Raw genomic sequence first — 19,120 nt, 5'->3', positions numbered from 1 at the left:
CCATTTCCTGTCAGTGAAATGGGAGTTTTAATACCCTCTTGACAGATTTTTGTTTTGAGGAATAAGGGAAGTGATAGATGACAAATATTTAACAGAAAGTATGGAAAATGACAATGAACAATTCTCACCCCCCTTTTTTTGTCACAGGAAGTAAACTCACCCTTGAGCTTTTTGCTCCATTTGATAATTTGGCACCATCCTTCCCTCTTCATTCTTAGCATGTGGCTTTGTGGATAACTCCTGATTTTCTTCATACTTACCTGTCTTTAGTCTCCTTTATACATCCTTTGGTTATGCTCACCATATAAAATGGTGGGAATTCTTTGAGATTATACTCCCTGAGCAATCATAAGTTCCTAATCACTTCTACTACCATCTTTGCACTAGTTTATCTTTTCTTGTGCCTTGACATCTCTTCAGAGTTCTAGATTGTTCAGTATGGATCTCTTGGATTGTCCTTGGATTTCTCAAGCTTAGTAAGGCCCAAACAGAAACCAAGCCATTCTAGCTAGCTTTCTCTTACATTTTTTGACATAGTGAATGGTATGGTCAACCATCTTAAGAGTTAAGTCGGAAACCTCGCATTCATGTCCACATCATGATTTATTATTATGTGTTTATTATTACCTTCCTAATTAGATTTTATGCTCCAGAAGGTCAGGGATTTAAAAAGTTTTCCCCAGAGCATCTTACAAAGTGTTAGATTCATATTAAATGGTCAATAAATTATTGTTAAACAAGGAGTGGACTCATTCATATATTGTATATATTATTTTTCCATACAAAAGGATTTTAGAGCCAGAGATGATTATTAGTCCAAAGCCACCCCTTAACTTTAATGATGAAAAGATGAGGCTTGCAATTACATAAATTATTTAATAATAAATACAGCAATTAAGTGATAGCCAAGTGTTTCATGATTCCTAGCTGTAATCAGAGAACATGGAATTATAGTGATGTGCTATCTTTTATCTGACTAGTAATTTTTGTACGTTAAACCTCACACGAAACTGTTCTACTATATTTGCTTTTGTAAAACTGGAAATGGATTAAGCATGCTTCCAGAATTAAAACACACATCCCAATTACACAAAACACTATTCTGGCTTTCCTTTTTAAATTTATAGATGCTATAGGCAGGATCAGAGTAAGGGTTGTAATCTTGTTTGTTTTCTAAAGGAAAAGGAAGATGGAGTAACTATGTCATTTGGCAACTTTACATCAGTAATTGTGAATTATTTTCACGCAAACTTATTTCAGGCTTTAGTTAACCATTACTTATCTCAGATTATCCATCTATATATCTAAATAGAGTACTGCCAGTTCTGTTAACAGTGTTCAAAAACCTTCTGAAGGAAATACTTCCTAATCATTTCCAATAATCTAATAATAATTTTCTAATATTACAAAGAAACTCAAACTGATGTTTTGGAAAGGAAACTTTAGAAAATTACCCTTCTGGGGCATCTGGGTGGCTCAGTTGATTAAGCATCTGACTCTTGATTTTGGTTCAGGTCATGATCCCAGTCTTGAGATCAAGCTTGGCATCAGGCTCTGCCCTGGGCATGGGACCTGCTTAAGTTTCTCTCTTTCACTTTCTCTCTGCCTCTACCCCGATTGTGCTTATGCTCTCTCTTTCCCTCTCTTTCTCAAAATTAAAAAAAAAAAAAAAAAAAAAAAAAGGAAAGAACTCTTCTGCTCTGCTGCAGAGCATGAGTTTACAAATCTAGTAACAAATTTCAAGTGTGCTTGAAATGATCCAATAAAGTTTGATAGGCATCCAGGCAAATTTCAGGTATATTTTTCTGTCAGGATAATCACAATTTATAGAACAGGAGCAAGGAGACAATGAGTGAGGAATCCTGGGACTAAAAGCTGTTTGAAAGTAGCACAATGAGTATCAAAGATATTTTGAATTTTTATTCCCAATAAGTTCATTCTTTATGCAGCATACTGTTCCTTTAACCAATAATTACTGAATATTTTCTATCTGCCAGTTACTATTCTAGATGCTGCAAGTACAGCAATGAAGAAAACAGTTATAAACAGTCATTATCTAACTTATATCATTAAAATGATCATTGCTGTGTGGAAAATCGACTGAGTGTAAAAGTACAAGTAGGAAAACTAATTGAAAAGGCTTTTGCAGTAATGTAAACAGGAGATGATGATGGCTTGGCCTGGAGTTGTGGTAGCAGTGGAGATAAATGAAAAGCAGTCAGATTCAGATTACATTTTGAAGGTGTATGTATTCAACAGAATTTTCTAATGGATTAGTTTATAGGGCATGATAGAAAACAGTCAAAGTTTGGGGCTTGAAATGAAGAAAACTGCAGAGGAGAAGCCTTGAAAATAAAGGACTGGAAAGTAGAATTCAGTTTTGGTCATAAGTTTGCGATGCTCATTAGACATGTAAGTGGAGATGTCTGTAGTCAAAGGGAAAGGTCAGGCTAGAGAATTTGCCAGCACACAAATGGTATTTCATGGCAGTAGATGAAATCACAGATGGGATGAATGTAAAGGTGGTACTCCGAAATTTAGAGATTGAGAGTTTGAGGTTTCAGGAGACTAAAAACACTACTGAAATGGAAAACCATCAAAAGAGTAGTGGATGGAGGACCATGTATGAAACTGTACATACATGTTGTATGTTATACTGTATGGCATTTGTGGCTTATTTCCAAATTAAAAACAAAGCATATTGTGAAGGAATGATCAATTATGTTAAATTTAGTTGCTGATAGAGGGAAAAAATGAAAATTGAGGTTGACAGTTTATTCAATAATGTAGAAGCTATTGGGGATCCTAGGAAAAGCCATAAAAGCCTGCCCAAAATGGAATTTAAAAAATTAGGAGAGGAAGAGAAGAAGACAAATATAAAGAAATCTGTTTTATTTTTATTGTTTAAATGTTTGTTTGTTTGTTTATTTGAGAGGGCGGTGCAGAGAGAGGTGGAAAGAGAATCCCAAGCAGGCTCTGTGCTGATGGGGGATTTGATCTCAAGACCGTGAGATCATGAACTGAGCCAAAATCAAGAGTCAGATACTTAACCAACTGCGCCACCCAGGCGCCGCAAGAAATCTGTTTTCTTTTGAAGAGAAATAGTATGGTAACTGAAATCAAAGGCTTGTTTGTTTAATATGGGAATATGCTTATATGCCGATGGAATGATCTAGGAAAGAGGGAAGAAAAATTGTACTAGGTAACATACAAATAAGGATCTGCATCTATTTCAGAATCTATTTTATGTGAATCTTTGGTTCTTTTTGGACAGAGCCATAAATGTCCTTTATCCAATATATAGATCTATCAATCACCCAATATATGTCATTAATTCATCTGCTGGTTAACCTATAACCCTTTAAGCAGTACTAGGGGATTGGTAAAAAATTACAATAATCTCTGTTCTTGAGAGGTTTACAATCTAGTTGTCTAGATGGAGAAAATGTAAGAGAGCACATACAGCTTTAACAAGTTCAGAGTACACTTTTTAAAAATTGGTATGTTCCAACTATTGGTGCCTGGTAATTGTCCTCAAGGATTCCATCACAGTGCATAATGCAGAAGGGAGAATAAGCCAGAAACTTTCGGTCCCTATCTAGAGAAGAGATGAATTGGGTATTTACAAACCTTGGTGAGGAAGACTGAGCACAGATAACTTGGTGGATCTAACCCAAAAGATTAGAAGGAATAGTGATTTTGATATTACTAATTTTTATCTACACATTTCACCTATGCTGAACCCATACATCATCCACTTTCTATTTGAAATGACAATGGAATAATTATAAAAAATTTGTTTAAAAAAGGTGGAAAGATTTATTTTAGTATAGAATAAGTATTTTTATGTTTACATTTATACACACTCGGTGGGCACAAAGACTAAAGATCTCTGTAAGTGGCATTATTTAGGCAAGACTGCTAGAAGCAAGGTACACTGGCAGCCTATCCAATATTTGCTCTGCCTAGCGACTCCAATCATGGAAAGTGCCCTGGGACAGCAAGACTTAAAGAATACCGATGTGCCATCCCATTTCTTGTCCCACAGTTAAAAATTTTCCCCTCTTTTCAGCATTTTCCCCAGACACGGAGAAACGAGCGAACAGCTTTCACAATTTCAGGACGCTGGTAGCGTTTCTTGCATGGGGAGTTGTGCAGCATCCAAAGGTACAAGACGATACCCCGACGCAGCTCTTTACAGCATATTCTCAGCACAAGGAACAATAACGCCCTCACAAAGTTTCTTCTACGGAAAAAAACTGATTGTATCCGTGTAAGAGGAGCTAACCTTTTTGTTTTGTATTGCATCCAGCTTCATAGCTTACAGTTAGACCAACCCAGTGTTCTTTCAGCATCTAAACAATGGTTCAAAGTTTGCTCAGAAGTTTTTAAAATACCTTCTCGTTCAAAATATACTAATTTTCTATGATAGCCTGGTCTCACATTAATTTCATCTAAGCTAGTTACAAAGTACATAACACGTCACTCCTTGCCTCTCCGGTCTCAAAAGTTGTTTACTTCTCCAAGCCTTAGCTCCAGGAGCCAGCCCCCTGAATAGCATCGGCCAGCTTAGGAACGAGAGCAAGGAACGGAATCGGCCGGTCGGCTAGAGCGGCCACAGCCGTACGGCCGCTCTCGCTTGTCTTTCGCTCTCTATGGTTAGAGGCTCAAGCCCCTCCTCCGCCCGAAGTATTAAGTTCCCTGACGCTTGCGCAAGGCCAGAAGGCAGTTCCGGTTCCGGTGTTGCCGTTCTCGTTCCTGGTGTTCGGTTGTTGCGGTTGGTGGGTAGTAACCGAGCCAAGATGCTGCGGAATCTGCTGGTAAGGAGCTTCTCGGCTTGCATTCTTGATGTGGGGCGGGAAGGTTGGGAGCGGAGGCTAAGGGATGACTGAAAAGCCTCTCCTGAGAGGGAAGGAGGGTGGGAGAAGGCGGCTTCTGAGGTCACCTTGGTCCGTGTCCTTTTCGCCTGACGTTACTTTCCCTTCTAACTATTCCTCTTGCTCCCCGCTGTGCTGAGTAGATATAGGGAATGAAGAGGCTGGGGAAATGACCAGAGGATGGTGGGTTAGACAGCCTTGGTTTCTTAATGGTCACCTCTAACCCTATGGGTTATTGATGAAGTCGCTAATTTTGATATGCGTAAACTCAAGATCCAAGTGGGACGTTTCTGATACCCGGAAGCTTCAGATAGAAGTATGTTCACTGGTACGTTGAAAGGCCTAAAGTTTCAACGTTTCTGAGCTTTGTGAGCATCAGGATGCTGTTTAAAAAGCAAGTCATTCGGTTTCTGTTGGGACTTCAGGAGCCGTCATGGTTGAAAGTGTAGTGTTGCTTCAATCAGGCGGTCCTGCAGTGTCCTTCACCCATCCATCGGCTTTGAGCATGTGAAATAATTTCCCAAAGTTTCGAACAAGAGAAGGAAAATGTAACAGTGACCATTCTCTTTTGTAATTATTCAATAAGGTTTTACTTAGCTCTCAACATATGATTTGTTTTGGAATGTGGAGTGCATATTTGTTTCGTTATTTAATTCAACTGGATATATAATGCAACTCACTTTTTAAAAAGAATTGTACGCCATTAATTATTCCCTACTTTATAGGAAAAATGCAATGGGGAAAGCATTTTGATTAAGTAGGAATCATGTCAGTTTATTTTAGTGTCGAATAGATCTTTTAATAATATGGTAAAGTTATAAATGAAAACATTGGAACTTTTAGTGTATTTTGTAACCATTCTTTATTCTCATAATATCTGTATGTCAGTATGTTTTACTCAAGGATTATATGATACTACTAGTTCAATTCAGGTAAAGATGTTTGTTTGTTTTTTTTCTCAGAATCTGTATGAATTGCTACTTGAATGTGGTCTTTGGAGACTGTAGAATTTTAATGTAAAGAGTAGTAGATGTGTTCGCCTGGGTGGCTCAGTCACTTAGGTTAAGCGTCCAACTCTTGATTTCTGCTCAGGTCATGATCTCACAGTTCGTGAGATTATGAGATTGAGCCCTGCATCAGGCTCTGCACTGACAGCTTGGAACCTGCTTGGGAAAACCCCCCCCCCCCCCCCAATAAACTGAAAAAAAAAAAAAAAGAGTAGTTGGATGGACAACAAGTTGGAAAACTTGGCTGTTGGTTTAGTTAGGACTCTGTTACTGACAAATCGGGTATGTTTTTAACTGTCAGTTTCCCTCTTCTGTAATAATAGAAGTTGAAAATAGTTGGTTTTGAAAGTTTCTTTAAGACCTAAATCTGCTCAGTATATATGGATTTTTTTTATTTCAGGCTCTTCGTCAGATTGCCCAGAGGACCATAAGTACTGCTTCACGCAGGCAGATTGAAAATAAGGTTCCAGAGAAGCAAAAGCTATTTCAGGTACTGAAATATTTTATAGGAGGTTGTTACTTGTAATAATATTTACCAAAAGTTGGAGATAAGAAGTAAATCTGGAGATGTTTGGTTGTTACTCATCTTGTTGTATTAGCAAAATAATAAACCGCCTATTGATAGTTACTTGGGCCTATATCCAGGAGGACTTTGGGGAAGTAGAAGAAATGAGAGGGAAAAGGTGTAGGTCAAAGACACTTTGTTTGGAGAAGTTACATTGGGTTGGCACTCTATGGGTAGTTTCATAAGAATAGACAAATAGACCATAGAAAGGGCCCAGAAACAGAACAAATATGTATGTAGAAATTTAATATACGTTAAAGGTGCTATTTCATATTAGTGTGGAAAGGATACGATAAATTGGCGTTAGAAAAATTGTCTATTTTTTTTTTTAATTTTTTTTTTCAACGTTTTTTATTTATTTTTGGGACAGAGACAGAGCATGAATGGGGTAGGGGCAGAGAGAGAGGGAGACACAGAATCGGAAACAGGCTCCAGGCTCTGAGCCATCAGCCCAGAGCCCGACGCGGGGCTCGAATTCACGGACCGTGAGATCGTGACCTGGCTGAAGTCGGACGCTTAACCGACTGCGCCACCCAGGCGCCCCGAAAAATTGTCTATTTTAAAGAAAGTAAAGTTCTGTCCCTCTATATTGTGTATTAAAAAGTAAATTGCAGATATAAATGCTTTTTCTGCCAAAAAATATTAAAATGAAATATATTTTTCCAGTTTTAGTGAGGTACAATTGACAAATAAAAATTGTATATATTTAGGTTGTACCTGATGGGTTTTATTTTTAAAAAGGTGCATACAGTGTGATGTTCAATGTGTCTATGAATAATTACTGTAATTAAGTTAATTAACACATCCATTACCTCAAATACTTGATCTTTTTGTGTGTTTGGTGAGAGTACTTAAGATCTACTTTCTTAGCAAATTTCAAGTGTACAATACAGTACTATTAGTTATAGTCACCATAGGAGAGTATTTTTTATATCTTAGGGGTGGGGAAGTCTTCCTAAGGAAGTCTTTACAAAGCCTAGAAGCTGTAAAGGACAAAAATTGCATTTGTGAGTTCAAGTGACAAATTGAGAGCAAATTTTAAAATATAACAAAAGATTAACATCCCCAGTATAAAAAGCGGTCCTACAGGGGCGTCTTGGGTGGCTCAGTCCATTAAGGGTCTGACTTCGGCTCAGGTCATGATCTCACGGTTTGTGGGTTCGAGGGCCATGTCGGGCTCTGTGCTGACAGCTCAGAGCCTGGATCCTGCTTCAGATTTTGTGACTCTCTCTCTGCCTCTCCCCCACTCATGCTCGGTTTCTCTCAAAAAATAAATAAACGTTAAAAATAAATTTTAAAAAAAAAGGTCCTACAGATCAGTAAGAAATGCAAATTAAAATGACAAATTACAACTTTTTTCCCCCTACTTGATTGTTAGAATTATAGAAGGATTTAAAATAGGCTATGTAAGCCACATAAGGGAGATAGTTAATTTCGTACACAGTACTTTCATACATAATAGTTAGTAGTATAATTGGTATAAAAGTTATAAAGAGTGTTTGAGAGTATTATTAAAAATAAACCAGATACCCTGTTATCAGGGACTTCCACTTTTTATTTTTTTTTAAAGGTAGGCTCCATGCCCAACGTGGGGTTTGAAGTCACAACCCTGAGACTGAGTCGCATACTTCACTGACTGAGTCAGCCAGGTGCCCCTGGGGACTACCACTTTTAAAAATCTTTTCTGCAGACACAGTAGCTTAAATATATAAAGAAAAGGATAGAGGTTATTTGTCATAGAATTTTAATACCACTAAAACTCCAACAACCTAAATACCCATTAATAGAGGACTGGCTTATTCAGTTCTGATATTTTTGCAGAGTGGCATTCTATGTAGCCATTAAAAAGGATAAGGTAGTTTTAAAGGGAGTAACAAAAGTTTTTAAGACAGCATTAAGTGAAAAATAGAATATAGCATACCCTTATATAGCGTAATCTCATTTGGTATATTAAACAAGTGTGTGTGTAAATTAGAAGGTAAGACAACGTAAGCATTAAAAAATATTGAAGAATATGAACTATGCTGTTAATAATGGTTTTCTTATGAGGAAAGATGGTGGGACAGAGTTGTTTACCTTTATAAGTAGTTACATTATTAGTGCTTTTTTTGTTTTACTGTGGTAATACCTGGTTTTCCCAAATAAAATTTTGTATCCTATACAGATCTTCCTTGACTTATGATGGAGTTAGGTCATAAAATAGTAACCCATCATAAGGTGAAAATATGTTCAATTGAAAATCCATTTCATATGCTTAACCTACCAAATATAGCTTAGCCTAGCCTACCTTAAACATGCTTAGAACACATACATGAACTGGGCAAAATCATCTAACACAAAGCCTATTTTATAATGAAAGTGTTGAATATCTCATGTAATTTCTTGAATACTGCACTGAAAGTGAAGTGAATGGTTTTATGGGTACAGAATGGTGATAAGTACATTGGTTGTTAAATTTGGTGATCGTGTGGCTGACTGGGAGTTGTGGCTGGCTGCCACTGCCCAGCATCATGAGAGGATCGTACCGCATGTCGCTAGCCTGGCAAAAGATGAAAATTCAGAATTTAAAGTACAGTTTCTCCTGAACGTGTATTGCTTTCACATGTGAAGTTGAGAAATCGTAAGTTGAACCAAATCTACCTTATGATTAAAGTGTGAGGAGAGGAATGCGGGGGTGGCTCAGTTGGTTAAGGGTCCTACTCTTGATCTTGGGCTCAGGTCATGATCTTAAAATTTGTGAGTTCGAGCTCCACCTCTGCCCTGATAGCTCAGAGCCTACGTGGGATTCTATCTCTCCCTGTCTCTGCTCCTCTCCTGCTTGCTCTCTATTTCTCTCAAAATAAAGAAATAAAAAAGTGTGAGGATTCCTGATCTTTTTAATAATTCAGCTGATGGACTCAATCAGTATATTTTCACAGCTTTAACATTTATATATTCCTTGGAAGGCAAATCTTTACTGGATCTCATTAAATGTGAGAGAAAGAATGTTGATTTTTAGGAGTTCTTATTTTAATACTTTAGTGGTGGTAGGTACAGAGTCAGGAAAATTGTAGTCTTTTAATTTTGATATTGACAATATTTTAATTCCAGGGGTTTGAGGAGGTGCTTAATTTTATATAAATGGATTAGTCTTTTGAACTTAGTTGAAAACAAATGATGCATATAGTAATTATTACTGTTTTTTTAATCTAGGAGGATAATGGAATTCCAGTGCATCTAAAGGGTGGAATAGCTGATGCCCTTCTGTATAGAGCCACTATGATGCTTACAGTTGGTGGTAAGATATTTGGAATGCTTGACTTACAGATAGGTAACAATAAGGATTACTAACAACTTCATTCCTTTTACTATGTCAGTATTTTAACTAGAAAGACTGTCTCCAGCATCTGAGATCTTACTGCTTTACATATAAGGACTCAAGAGGATGATCGATACATATTGTAGAAGAGCATTTTAATGTCTTAAAAAATTAAACCAATAAAGTTTGATAGGAGTATTTATGATAGAGGTGGCTTTCAGAGTGTGCTACTGGTGGCCTTACACATCTCTCTACACCATCTCCTATAACAGGGGCTTTTTAAACATTTTTACTGTGATACATAATAAAAACACTTTACATCTAAACTCTGAACATACATGTTTATGACAGAAACAAAACCTCTATGGAAAGAACAGTACCTATTACTGTACACAAAGTGCTTTGATAGATTTTTCTGTGGATTAGGCAGGTCCATTGTTCAGTATTAGCAATGTAATATTACAAATTGGTAGGCTAGGAGCAGAGTTAAGATTTTAAATGATTGCTCTCTGGGGGAGGAAGGGAACTATTTGATTACTGTGTGCTCATCTTATTGATAGAAGTGCCCATAAATGGATTTCTGTAACCTTTTTTATTAAGTCTGTAATGTGTCCTCATTTTAAAGACGAAGAAATTATGTTAATTACCCAAGGTAATATTGCCTCTGTGTGGAAAAGCTGGAATTTCAACCCTAATTACAAAGTCCCCAGGCTGATACCAAGGTGCTTTCTTTGCCTTGGGTTGAGTACAGTGAAGAGGCATTTATGATGAAGACAACAATCAGATAGTGACTGTTAGAGTCCTAAATTCTTTTGGTCAGTATGACTGTTTCTTTGGTAATTAGTTTTTAAAAATATTCACTTATTGGCTATTCTTACATCAAATTTGATAATTTAAAAATGATGTCTCATTCTTCTTGGTTTAATACTAATAATATACTTTAGGGAGTGCTTGTATATCTTGAGCTCTTTTTTTGGTTTTTGAATCATTCTTAGCATTTTTCAGACCATCTTAGTTTAGTATGGAAATAACTTTTATATATGTTCTTACTCTTATTTAAAAACTTTTTACATGTTGTCAATTTGACAAATAAATTATTGTGTTGTATCTAATACTTTCCTTTGAAGTTATTTTAAATTTTACCAGCACCTATCAAAATACTTTTCTGTGTTTCCATAAAAGTAGTCTTAATGCCACACTTCCCTTTCTGTTAACTTTTACCTGGAATATTATGTCTATACATGTAAATGTCAGAATTTCTTGTAAGTTCTTTTTTTGTTTCTTTTTCAGGAACAGCGTATGCCATATATCAGCTAGCTATGGCTTCATTTCCCAAGAAGCAAGACTGACTTCAGTTTATCATCTCAGCAGGCAGTTGGTTCAGTTTCATTCAGCTCTCTCTGGACCAATAATTGATACATAACTGAGTTCTTCGGGGAACAATATTTATTGACTTCTAACTGCCGCCAATAAAGCAGTCTTTACCATGCTTTGTCTTATTTTATCACTTTAGGATACATTATACCAATAATTTCAGTTTTTGATCAGCCTTGTAACTCTTAGGTAGGGAGCAAAAAAATGGTTCTTTAGTCACTAGGGTTGTATAAAATACCATTGTGATACTGGTGAAATTTTATTTTTATAAATAAATTATGTAATAGAACAGCTCAGAATTATACCGTGGATGGTTTTCAGCTGTGAATGAATGTAACACTTGAAAGCATATTCCTTCGAATCCCTCCCCTCCCTGCTGTACTGTCTCTTAGGATATGCTAGAACCTGGGGTTAGTGGACACAGGTCATTTTTTGGTTCCTGGGGTTTGAGTTTCTTTTTTTCTCTCAGCTATGTTAGCATATGTCCAAATATCGGATTTATTCCACAGCTTAGAGTTAGGCTTCAGTAGAGAAACTATAAAATAATTTACGACTTGTTCTTTTACACTAACGATGGGCTTCTATTATGTTACTATAATCCATAACATAAAGTGTAACTTCTCTTAAAACACTTAATTCATTTCTAAAAGCTATCTTCTAGGGGAACTTAAGGAGTCATACTTTGTTACCTCTACTAGGTGTACATTTGTAACACTAGTCTAGGTGCAATTCAGTCTAGGGGAAATCCATGAGTAATGGTTTTATAAACTTCAATTTTTGCATAAAATTGAGAAAAGTATATGTAGAAAAAAATGAGTCAAATCTGAAATAGCCAATCGAAGTCTTCATGTGGAAACATTGAGGCTTAAAGTATAAATCTATCTCAAAAGGTACCTAATAAAAGATGTCTCAGCCTTGAATCTTGAAGGTTTGAAAGGATCTTGGTAGCCACATCTAACCTGCCACTAAATACAGGGATCTTCCCAACTTCTGACAGCATCTTATTACTAATAACAGCAGAGAATACTGCTTTGGAAGGGAGTGGAATAAATATCAGACATTTCTAAATGTTGAGAAAGTTAAGTTGGGCTGGAGTTTGGTCCAATTTGATGATTTGGAGCTAAAAAGCAATCACTGATATTTTGAAACAAGCTATATCTGTCAGCATTTTACAGAGGAGAATTTAACTTCCATTACAAATTTCATAAAGTGATTTGAAATGCTTTTATGACATGATATGAAAGATACTGTTTTGTAGTAAAAAGAAAAACAGCCTGATATCCTCTGATAGCCTTCATCTCAATATTGAGAGGTGCTTTACTATTTCTGACATAACACAATTTATAAAACAGTTTCCATGTGAAAATGTTATGTTTGGGCTATGTTACCATGGCAAGATGGGATAAAGTAAAAGGTTGAATGCTTAAGATACTTGAAAAATTCTTTAAATTGATGCTAAGTTTAAATATTTGCCCTTCACTTTAAAAATCTGCATTGTAACTAGCAGTGGAGATGGGGAGGGGTTGAGGGGCAAGATCCCAGGATAGAGGTTGCTGGACAGAATTTAGTGAAAATGTCTGCTATACTTAACAATTTAGTGAGAGATCTGTTAACAGTTACTGATAGATTGCAAGACCTATCCAAAAGTCCCATGAACAGAGTCCATTAGAAGTGTTGAAATGTGGCCATCAGGAAACAAAACCTTCATTCCAATCTCCTTTTTAATCTTTACCATACAGTATCTCTTTGAGATTAGTATCTGTTACTAAATAGAAATTCCGTGATGTTATTCCATTAATAAAGACCATTTGAGATATATTTAAGTGAAATTTTGTTATAATTCATATTAATGCTCAAAATCACATTTGTAGTCTGTAGCTGTTCTATATGAAGTTGAATTATTTACAGATGAAACAAGCTCACAGAAGGCATGCAATTTACACAAAGCTACAAATAAATGACAGCACAAGGTTTCAAATCCAGTTTTACCTGATTCTTAAAGTTCATGGACTTTCCAGTATACTTTATCTTCCGTGTTTGATTAAATGTTGACTGGGATAGCTTCAATACACTGTTAATAGCAGTGTATATATGAATACTTTACAAATATGAATACCCTATTTCCATTTCACCTGTACAGTCAAGTTTCTTGGAAGAGCGATCAGTACAGCCTCTAAGTCCGTTGTCCATTTCACATTGATTGTTATAATTGAAAATCTACCTATTTAACATCTGTCTTCATATTTGAGATCCAAACTAAGCACTCTCATCACATCTCATATTGCTCTGCTTCTTGGTGAATGCATACTCACTTTTAAAAACTTTTTTTTTTTAATTTTTTTTCAACATTTATTTTATTTTTGGGACAGAGAGAGACAGAGCATGAACGGGGGAGGGGCAGAGAGAGAGGGAGACACAGAATCGGAAACAGGCTCCAGGCTCTGAGCCATCAGCCCAGAGCCTGACGCGGGGCTGGAACTCACGGACCGTGAGATCGTGACCTGGCTGAAGTCGGACGCTTAACCGACTGCGCCACCCAGGCGCCCCTAAAAACTATTTTTGAGAGAGAGGGGACAAAGGATCCAAAATGAGCTTCGTGCCGACAGCAGAGAAGGCAATGTGGGGCTGCAAATCACAAACCGTGAGATCATGACCTGAGCCCAAGTTGGACACAACCAGCTAAGCCACCCAGGTGCCCCATGCATACTCATTTTTGACACCCTGTTAAGTCCCAAGATTCTGCTGGAAACTTTGACATTCTCCCCTCTGTCCCCTATGTTCCCTGTACTCCTCTTTATCAAGACTTTTATCCCTTTGAATTTGAGTTCAAATTTGAATTATAATTGATAAGACTGGAAACCAGTAGAGCATTGTAGTTAATCACACACATGATAGAAGATCCAGCTTCAAGTCTTGGATTACCATGAATAGCTAACCTTGCTAGATGTGTATCCTCATCTGTATAAATACTTAATGCACATGGTTATTCTAATGCATGTAAAGTACAAAGAATGGTTTCTGGTACATACCAAGTGTGCAATGGTAGCTGCTTCTCTTGTTGGCTCTCTGAGAAAAGGAAATGTATCTTTTCATCTCATATCCATAACAACTTGACACAAAGCAGGGTCTATGGCTGGTCAGGGCTGGTAGGGCAGGCTCACAATTTCACCCACATCCTAAGTGTAGCTGTCATTCAGCTCTCCTCAGTGTGTGGTTTTGTTTCTTGTAAGGTGACTCCTGAAGCTCCAGCCATTTTCTTTGTTTTCCGCAGGAAGAAAGATTGGTGAAAGAGAACATCCCAAATAAGTGAGCACTCTTTAAAGAGCTTTAGAAGCTCCAAAGACCTCAGCTTAGATGTCTTTGGCCAGAACTTTGTCCCATGTTCATGCCTGGATTCAAAGAGGCCAAGAAATGTCTTAGCTGGGCAGATGGCCAAGTAAAATTGGAGTTCTATATAGTAAGGAGAGGAGACCAGGTATTAAGTTAGCAACTAAGAGTCTTTCCCCAGGGTGTGGTTTTGTTGTGTGTGTGTGTGTGTGTGTGTGTTTCACAATGGTATGAATCTCGTTTATTTAAAACGTTATTTCTCACCTTTCTCAAATTGAACACTGCAAAAAATAAAAGCAGTGTTTTATTGGGTTGTCATTTACCCTGGGAGCAGTGTTGCTGCGTGTCCACGGCTATGACTCCTGTGCTCACGAAACCTCAGCTCACACTAGCCAGATCTATCCCACCTCACTTTACAAAACAATCCTGAAAGTTTAATCAAACAAAGCTGTTGTACACATTTACATTACGAAAAGATGTCAGGATGTAGGAAAGTCAGGTGTATCGTTCCCTTTAAAGTAAGGTTTGCTCCGCCTTTGGGGTATCTTTGCTTCCTGGAGGCAGAACAGCAGACGAACCCAAATGGGAACAAAATGATGCCCAGGAAGATGCCCAGGAAGGTGAAGAAGTCCTCCCAAACCCGACTCTGCAGACTGGGGTGGCCTCCAACGACAATGGAATGGGCAGGGTACCTGGTGACATTTCGACGGTGGATAGAAACGTAGACCCTGGGACGGCGGGTAGGTATCCTTGTGACCGGGTGGGTGTAGGGCGGCGGCGGGGGCGCGGCGGCGACGGTCCTGTGGCTGTGCGGGCGAAGTCCCCCGGCCGGGCCTCCAGGTGGTAGGCGGGCGGCTGCTCCGGCAACAGGGCCTTGCGGTCCGGTCCGAGGCTCCCGCAGGGACTCTGCTCGGAGTGACGGGGACGCGCTTCTAGCTTGTTTTTTTAAAAGAACAAAGTCAACACTGTAGGAACCTTCCGTTCGTGGCTCTAATTTCTGATGTGACGCACATCGGTGCCTGTACTTAGGCTTCCATTGGCAAATATCTTTTCCCGTTTTGCTTATATTAGTTCACGTAGGCTTCGCAGCCAGGAGCCAACCAAAGCAGGGTTCCCTGACTTTCCCACCTATTGTGTCATCCAGTGGAACCACTGGAACCATCCAATGGTAAACTCTACCATTTACCCTGAACAGTACTTAGAGGATTAATAAATGGTGGCCATTACTGGTGTCTTACAGCAGACAGGAATGTTTCAAAAAGATTTCCTTAGGGAACACAAATGCAAGTAGATGTGGAGAATACAAGAATGATGCTGCTGCTATAGGCAGTTTGGTTTAGAGTTTGCAGACCCATTCCTGCTGTTTGAGAGTTTTGCACAAGTTCCCCAAAGCTGGCAATTCTCTAGGCATCTAACTTGGACTCCCTCTTCCTGGGTCCTGGATGCATCCACCCAGAGAGCAACATTTTGTAATCCGTTCATCAGGACTTGTATGCACTGAGACTAATAATTCAACTTAACAGATATTGAGTGCCTACTATGTGCCAGACACTGTTGTATGTACCTGGGAATCATGGATGAACTGAGTTTACATTATAGTGAGAGGTAGCAGGGAAGACAGTTAATAAAATATAAAAATAAATTGTATAATATGTCAGAAGGCAGTAAGTTCTATGGAAAACAAGACCAACAGGGAGAGCTGGCATGAGGTTGGGGTGATTGGTTGCAGCAGAAAATAAGGTGTGAGGATAGACTTCAATGGGAAGGTCATATTTAAATAGAGACTAGAAGGTGAAGGAGTTAGTCACTTAGATATATGAGGAAAAGGCATTATAGGAAGAGGGAACAGTCTAGAGCAAATGCCCTAAAGTGCCTGGCATGTTCAAGGAACAGGAAGGCAATAGCAGTTATCACTAAGAGTGAAGGGGAAGTCAGAGAGAAAAGGACAGACCACACTAAGAAGGGACTTGTAGGCTGTTATAAGGACTTTGACTTTTACTCTGAGGGATGTGGGAAACCACTGCAGGTTTTGTTTTGTGTTTTTTTTTTTTTTAAGTTTATTTATTTGTTTATTTGACGGGAGGGGACAAAGAGAGAGGAGAGAGAGATAATTCCAAGCAGGCTCCATGCTCAGCGTGGAGCCTGATCTGAGGACTCTAAGATCATGACCTGAGCCAAAATCAAGAGTCAGTTGCCCCACTGACTGAGCAACCCAGGTGCCCCTGTTTTGTTTTGTTTTTATAGAATACAGATGTACATATATTATAAAAGGGATTAGCTTGACTGTTGTGTTGAAGTAGGACCCAGGGGTAGAAGCAGACTGATCCATTAAGAAGCCCACTGTAATCACCCAGGAGGGAAATATTGGAGACAATGAGTAGGTGTTAGTCATACAGGTAATCAGAAGTGGTCAGATTATGGACAGAGGAGGAGGATCTTTATCAGACTGTGTCCTTCCTCATCTATCCATCCATCCATCCATCCATCCATCCATCCATCCATCTATCCATCAGCCATCCATCTCTCCATCCATCTATCCAACCATCAATTGCTTATTGAAAGCCTACTTTGTTCTAGTCAGTGGAGACAGACAAGTAAATAAATTAATAAGCATGATAATTGTCTATAGTGGGAACTGCCATAAAGGAATCAACAGTGTGATGTCTTAGGAAAAATGATGGAGTGAAAGCTAGAAAGGCCTCAGAGGAAGTAGCATTTGAACTGACACACACACACACTCACACACACACACAAGGAGCCAGCTGTGTGATAAATGTCAGGAGAAAAGCATCCCAAGGAAAAGAAATTGCTTGGCATGGTTGAATTGCAAAAAGAGGACCAATGTTTTTGGAACATAGGAGATGGAGAAAGCAGCAATTGTGATCTCTTTCCAGAGACTAACACAACAAATGGCCATGTCCCTACATACAGTCCCTAGATTGGTCTTTTTTGGTTTCATAAAATGCAATACAATCTGAGAGCCATACAACTAACTTAACAAGAAGTTTAAACATAAACAAACACATGGACGTTTGATCCCAGCCAGTTGTTGTTACTATTATTAGCAAGAATTAGAAACTGAGGAAATAGTGAGAGATCAAACACACAGCAATTGCATTGGAACTAGACTTTAAATATAGATGTGTCTTATTCCAAAAACAATTCTTCATCTGCTACTTACCTTGGTACTTCCTACATGAGGAAAGAAGAAAGAAAAATACTTAGGAAAACTTTACTGGTTTATCCCCCCCACAGACTTTATTGTCTTTGAACATTGTTCCATTACTGATTCAATATTATGTTATGTTTGATAGATCTGTGTCTTACAGACAGGCAATTTTTTATTCCCTTTCTTTTTTTTCTGATTTCCATGAATCTAGCCACGTATCTACTCCAATTGCCTACCTCTATTGAAATTATAGTTTCATAGCTGCTACTTATGTTTTGTTTAAAGCAACTTTTTCAAGTCAAGGATATTTTGCAGCATTCATCTCATTAATGCAGAAAACTGATCAAAGCACAAGACAGTTTCCAATTTTTTGTCCTAGTGTAATATACCAGTGAAAAAAGTGATTACATGTTTACAATTAGATTGCTTGGAAGTAGAGAGCTCTGTATTGAAATGGTAATTTCAAAGCATATATGGACTATGTTACATGAGGAAGAAGAATTTATATTACATTTTTGTAGCCTTCATGCCCAAATATAATGTGTGTGTGTGTGTGTAAATAAATTTGGATTTGAGTATTGGCCTCCAATTATAAATGTGTCATTAATATATTATCAAAGATGGGCTCTTTCCTTGAATTCTGAGACTATGTCAGATCTTTATTGACCTCTTATAGGAGGCCATCATCTTCCTTCTGGGGAGTTGCTAAAAATATTCTCTTGGCTGATGTTCTTGCTTGGCCTTGTTACATCTCTCCAGACCATTTTACCTCAATTAATGCACTTGAGCTAAAACTTTCATCGTACATACAACAGTAATTTTTCCACTTTGATTCTATCCTACTATCAGGATGACTGTTTTTAAAGGGTTCTTTCCAATTTAGCTGTAACACGTTTAGAAAAAAACAGGCCAGAAATGCCTGTCATAGATGAGAAACTAGGAGTCTCTTTTTTGTTTAACTCTGTATTTATCAATAAAGATCTGGACAAAAAGCAGCTAACAAAATCCCTCCATAGGATTGAAAGATGTAAAAACAAACAAAACAAAACAAAATGATACATTTCTCAAGAAGCAATTTTATTTTATTAAAAAAATTTTTTTTTCAATGTTTAGTTATTTTTGGGACAGAGAGAGACACAGCATGAACGGGGGAGGGGCAGAGAGAGAGGGAGACACAGAATTGGAAACAAGCTCCAGGCCCTGAGCCATCAGCCCAGAGCCTGACGTGGGGCTCGAACTCCCGGACTGCGAGATCGTGACCTGGCTGAAGTCGGACGCTTAACCGACTGCGCCACCCAGGCGCCCCTCAAGAAGCAATTTTAAATATCAGTTCATTTCTCAAGTCTTAAAAGATACCCTAGCCTCATTTCTCAAAATGGCAGCAGCCTAGCATAAATAACACATCTGTGATCATTGTTTTCCAAATCAAGCTTTTTAACTGGTAGAATTGTTTTTATTATAGATGATTTTAAACATGATGAGAAAGAAAAAAATGGATATGTA

At 38.0% G+C, this 19,120-nt stretch overlaps 2 protein-coding genes across 2 annotated transcripts; one reads left to right on the top strand and one right to left on the bottom strand.

The window, feature by feature from the left end:
- The first annotated feature begins 4,640 nt into the window (after positions 1-4,640).
- COX7A2 (cytochrome c oxidase subunit 7A2) lies at positions 4,641-11,236 on the top strand. The gene is made up of 4 exons (XM_025925308.2): positions 4,641-4,820; positions 6,285-6,374; positions 9,642-9,726; positions 11,038-11,236. Exons 1-4 carry the CDS (start codon positions 4,656-4,658, stop codon positions 11,094-11,096), a joined length of 399 nt encoding a protein of 132 aa, XP_025781093.2. The 5' UTR covers positions 4,641-4,655; the 3' UTR covers positions 11,097-11,236.
- A 2,438-nt stretch (positions 11,237-13,674) lies between these two features.
- Positions 13,675-18,425, bottom strand: LOC112862739 (uncharacterized). The gene is made up of 3 exons (XM_086708395.1): positions 18,387-18,425; positions 17,630-17,640; positions 13,675-15,509 (listed from the first exon to the last, which is right to left on the bottom strand). The coding sequence occupies exons 1-3, from the start codon at positions 18,423-18,425 to the stop codon at positions 14,915-14,917; spliced, it is 645 nt and encodes a 214-aa protein (XP_086564521.1). The 3' UTR covers positions 13,675-14,914.
- Positions 18,426-19,120: the final 695 nt, after the last annotated feature.

This window comes from Puma concolor, chromosome B2 (assembly GCF_028749965.1).
Source record: "Puma concolor isolate L17-30 chromosome B2, mPumCon1.1.hap2, whole genome shotgun sequence".
Classification (NCBI taxonomy): Eukaryota; Metazoa; Chordata; class Mammalia; order Carnivora; family Felidae; genus Puma; species Puma concolor.
The sequence above is the reverse complement of the archived record's forward strand: the minus strand, read 5'-3'. Positions and strand labels throughout refer to the sequence as shown.

Coding starts and splice junctions, on each gene's coding strand:
- COX7A2 (XM_025925308.2), top strand. CDS start 4,656: ATGGTTAGAGGCTCAAGCCCCTCCTCCGCCCGAAGTATTAAGTTCCCT. Junction 4,821..6,284: donor AGATGCTGCGGAATCTGCTG/GTAAGGAGCTTC, acceptor TTTTTATTTCAG/GCTCTTCGTCAGATTGCCCA. Junction 9,727..11,037: donor TATGATGCTTACAGTTGGTG/GTAAGATATTTG, acceptor TTTCTTTTTCAG/GAACAGCGTATGCCATATAT.
- LOC112862739 (XM_086708395.1), bottom strand. CDS start 18,425: ATGTACGATGAAAGTTTTAGCTCAAGTGCATTAATTGAG.